Here is a 3,441-nt window from a genome sequence, read left to right on the forward strand (position 1 = left end):
TCTGGGTGGTGGCGGAGGTAGCTGAGTCGGACGACCCAGCGCCGCCATCCAGGGCGACGGCAGCGTCGGCAAGCGTGAAGAGCAAGCTCTCAGCTCTCTGAACAACTGCACTGACGTGATCGGTAGGCGGCAGCTGATGGAGGCTGAAGTTCACTCCGGTGGTGATGCGCCTGGTGGAGGGAAGAATTCCATGGCGGGAAAGGGAGGGAAGGCGAGTTCCGAAGAAAGAGGGGGAGGAAATCAGGATCCTCGCCATGGAAGAAGATGAATAAGGGATTCAATTTCTCTCACAACTAATTTTTGTGAAGTAGAAACGACAGTACGGATATTTTTGGAGGGCCAATAAAAATTGTGGTTTCAAAGTGTTTATCCGTTGTTTGATTCTTTTCAATTTTTTATTTTGCTCTAGTTTTGGCTAAATGCATATTTCAATTTTTCATTTTGTTCTAATTTTATCTAATTATAATTATAAATCATATAAATTTAAGATGTGTTCAAATAACATGTTTAAATATAGAAATTCATTTACACCAAACTTAAGCTTATTTCTCCGGTTCTATCACGTTAACAATAATTCACAAATTCTATTCAAAACCCAAACCCAAAAGAATATTCTATATTCACTTGCTTTTTTTACTTTTTAATTCTTACATATATATTTATTTATCGGGATATTGACACCTAATATCATAGAACTTTCAAAAAGTTGAGTTTTTCCCACGAACTTTGAAATTAGCAAATAATATCACAAACTTTACCCCGAGTGTGTTATTTCCCACCAATGAAACAATTTCGGAAAATAATATCATGATACGAATTTTTTTTCGTAATTTCTCGACAACAACTTCGAGAGTTTCAAGTTTTTTAATCTTTGAGAATAGTTTTTCTTGAAACGCACCCTCCAAATTTATTCTTCAATCTATTAATATAGCCATAATTTTTTTCATTGGTGGGAAAATAACAAACTCATGGTAAAGTTCGTGATATTATTTACCAATTTCAAAGTTTGTGGAAAAAACTCAACTTTTTGAAAGTTTCATTATATTAGGTGTCAATATCCCTTATTTATATTATGCATTAACTCCACAACACTTAGATTAATAATTTTGCAAACATAATTATATATATTAAATATATTATGCATTCAATAAAAAATATGCTAACTTGGAAATTAAAAGACATCAAACATACTACAACAGCATCGAAACATATATTAAAATACGTTTAAAGACATCACAATTACATAAAACATAGGACATCATCGAAACATATATTAAAATACGATTAAAGACATCACAATTACATAAACATAGGACAACACAGAAAAAACCGCTAAAATTCAAGACATATTTGAGAAATTTTCCCATAAATGATCAACTAATGCATGTTGAAGTTCTAGATGTGCATTTTTATTTCTTATTGCGACATGCCGAGTCAAGTATTCTTGAAATCGAACATCTTCGTTTGTCGTCATCTTAACTTATGGTTGTGGTGCGCGTCTAGCAACTTCGATTGGAAAACGCAGGTCTCGCTCATCTTCAACTATCATGTTATGCAAAATTATACATGTAATCATCATGTCATGCAATACTTCTTTATCCCAATACGGCACAGGTCCTACTACAATTGAGAAACGTGGTTGGAGATCACCAAATGCACGTTCTACATCTTTTCTACATGCCTCTCGCCTCACAACAAAATATTTGTCTTTGGCAGTACGAGACTCTTGAAATATTTGCAAAATAGTAGACCATTTTGGGTATATTCAATCAGCCGGGTAATAACCAATATTATATTCTTTGCTTGGAATAACATAATGAGCAGGAGGAGCAATACCTTGAGTGAGATTATAGGAAAGATGTGAGGAATCTAACACGTTGATGTCATTGTTGCTGCCGGGCAATCCAAAATAAGCATGCCATATCCAAAGATCATAATCTACTACTACGACCTGAATATGAACCACCCCACCATGTAGGCCAATTTTTCCATTTCCAGTGCATACAATCTAAACTACCTAACATCCCTGGAAATCCACGTTTCTCACCATACATAAAAGTCCAGCAATACCATTAGTTGTCGAACTTCTCAAATACTGAGTTAAAAAATTTCTATTATTCCACGAAAAAAAACGTTTAAGACTTTTGATTGCACTGCTCTCACTTATTTTCACATACTCATCAGTTGCATCAACTGGTACACCGTATCCCTATATACGAATAGCAGTTGTTACCTTTTGAAGAGATGATAGCCCAAGCCTTCTAGTTCCATCTGATCGTTGCATGAAACAGTCATCGTGTTCCTTAACTGCGTCCACAATGCGAAGGAACAATGGACGAGACATCCGGAATCTCCTACAAAACATGGTTTCATTATACAATGGATTATCTACAAAATCATCATTGTACAATCTAGCGTGAGCACCCTCTCGATCACGGTTGATGAAAATATGCCCTGGAACTGATCCACGATATATTTGTGGAATTTGATGGTCACGAGGGAATTGAGTCAACATGTTGTTGTTGTCGATTCTACGCTGCATATCCTGCATATATTGGTTGTAAATGTATATCATATGAGAATTTTCACCATCTTCATCAGAAGATGAAGAGCAATTGGAAATAAAACTGGGATTCATTGTGAATGATAGATAAAGTTGAGTGATTGATTGATATGATAAATGATCAAACCATTCCTTCAATTTATAATGATTCTCATCTCAATTGTCATCTTTATCTTTTCCTTACAAAATGTTAGTTCGTAAAGAAAGTTATACATAGAATGAAGACAAACTTTTGTGTATCACAATCAAGACAACGATTCTCGCAGTGCATGGAAGATGGATTCAATGAAGCTAGAGATCTGACATGGCCAGAGCGTACGCAAAGATCTATACAGACTCGTATTCAAGCCATTGAGAAAACAACAAAACAGTTCCATGGATGTATCCGAGCTGAAGCAAGAAATCAAAGCGGTGCTTCAAATGCAAACATATTGAGTTTTAATCGTGTTTTAACGTTTCATTTTCTCTTTGTACATGCGATTAATTTATTATAATTAGTTTTTTTTTTTTAATTTATTATAATTAGTTGTAGATGAATGAAGCAATGCAAATGCTCCAAGGCAGGTTCAAACTATAAATCGGGTTGGAAATTTTCTCATGTTTGGGAAATGATTAAAAATTTCAAAAAACTCAAAGATTGTGCAGGGAGTTCTAAACAACAAGCATCACATGGGATGCAATATTTTGATCCAGAAAGTCAGGCTCATACTTCGCATGGATCACAAAATTTGTCTTCGTTTCCTATGAGTTATGATGATGGCAAGGAACAAATCCCTGGTGGTTCTTCTTCATCAAGGCCCATCGGAGTGAAGAAGGCTAAACTGAAGAAAAAGAAGTGTGATAGCTCAGAATCACTTATTGTTGCTCTAGAAAAACAA

At 35.3% G+C, this 3,441-nt stretch overlaps 1 protein-coding gene across 1 annotated transcript; it reads right to left on the reverse strand.

The window, feature by feature from the left end:
- Positions 1-1,765: 1,765 nt before the first annotated feature.
- LOC121790972 lies at positions 1,766-2,638 on the reverse strand. Its single transcript, XM_042189056.1, has 2 exons — positions 2,234-2,638; positions 1,766-1,951 (listed from the first exon to the last, which is right to left on the reverse strand). The coding sequence occupies exons 1-2, from the start codon at positions 2,636-2,638 to the stop codon at positions 1,766-1,768; spliced, it is 591 nt and encodes a 196-aa protein (XP_042044990.1).
- Between the last annotated feature and the right edge of the window lie 803 nt (positions 2,639-3,441).

The sequence above is a fragment of the Salvia splendens genome, unplaced genomic scaffold (assembly GCF_004379255.2).
Source record: "Salvia splendens isolate huo1 unplaced genomic scaffold, SspV2 ctg689, whole genome shotgun sequence".
In the NCBI taxonomy this organism is placed as follows: Eukaryota; Viridiplantae; Streptophyta; class Magnoliopsida; order Lamiales; family Lamiaceae; genus Salvia; species Salvia splendens.

Excerpts from the sequence above, each read along its gene's own strand:
- LOC121790972 (XM_042189056.1), bottom strand. The coding sequence starts at position 2,638 with ATGAATCCCAGTTTTATTTCCAATTGCTCTTCATCTTCTGATGAAGAT. Across the intron at positions 1,952-2,233 it reads GGCTATCATCTCTTCAAAAG|GTCGTAGTAGTAGATTATGA; the intron begins GTAACAACTGCT and ends GTTCATATTCAG.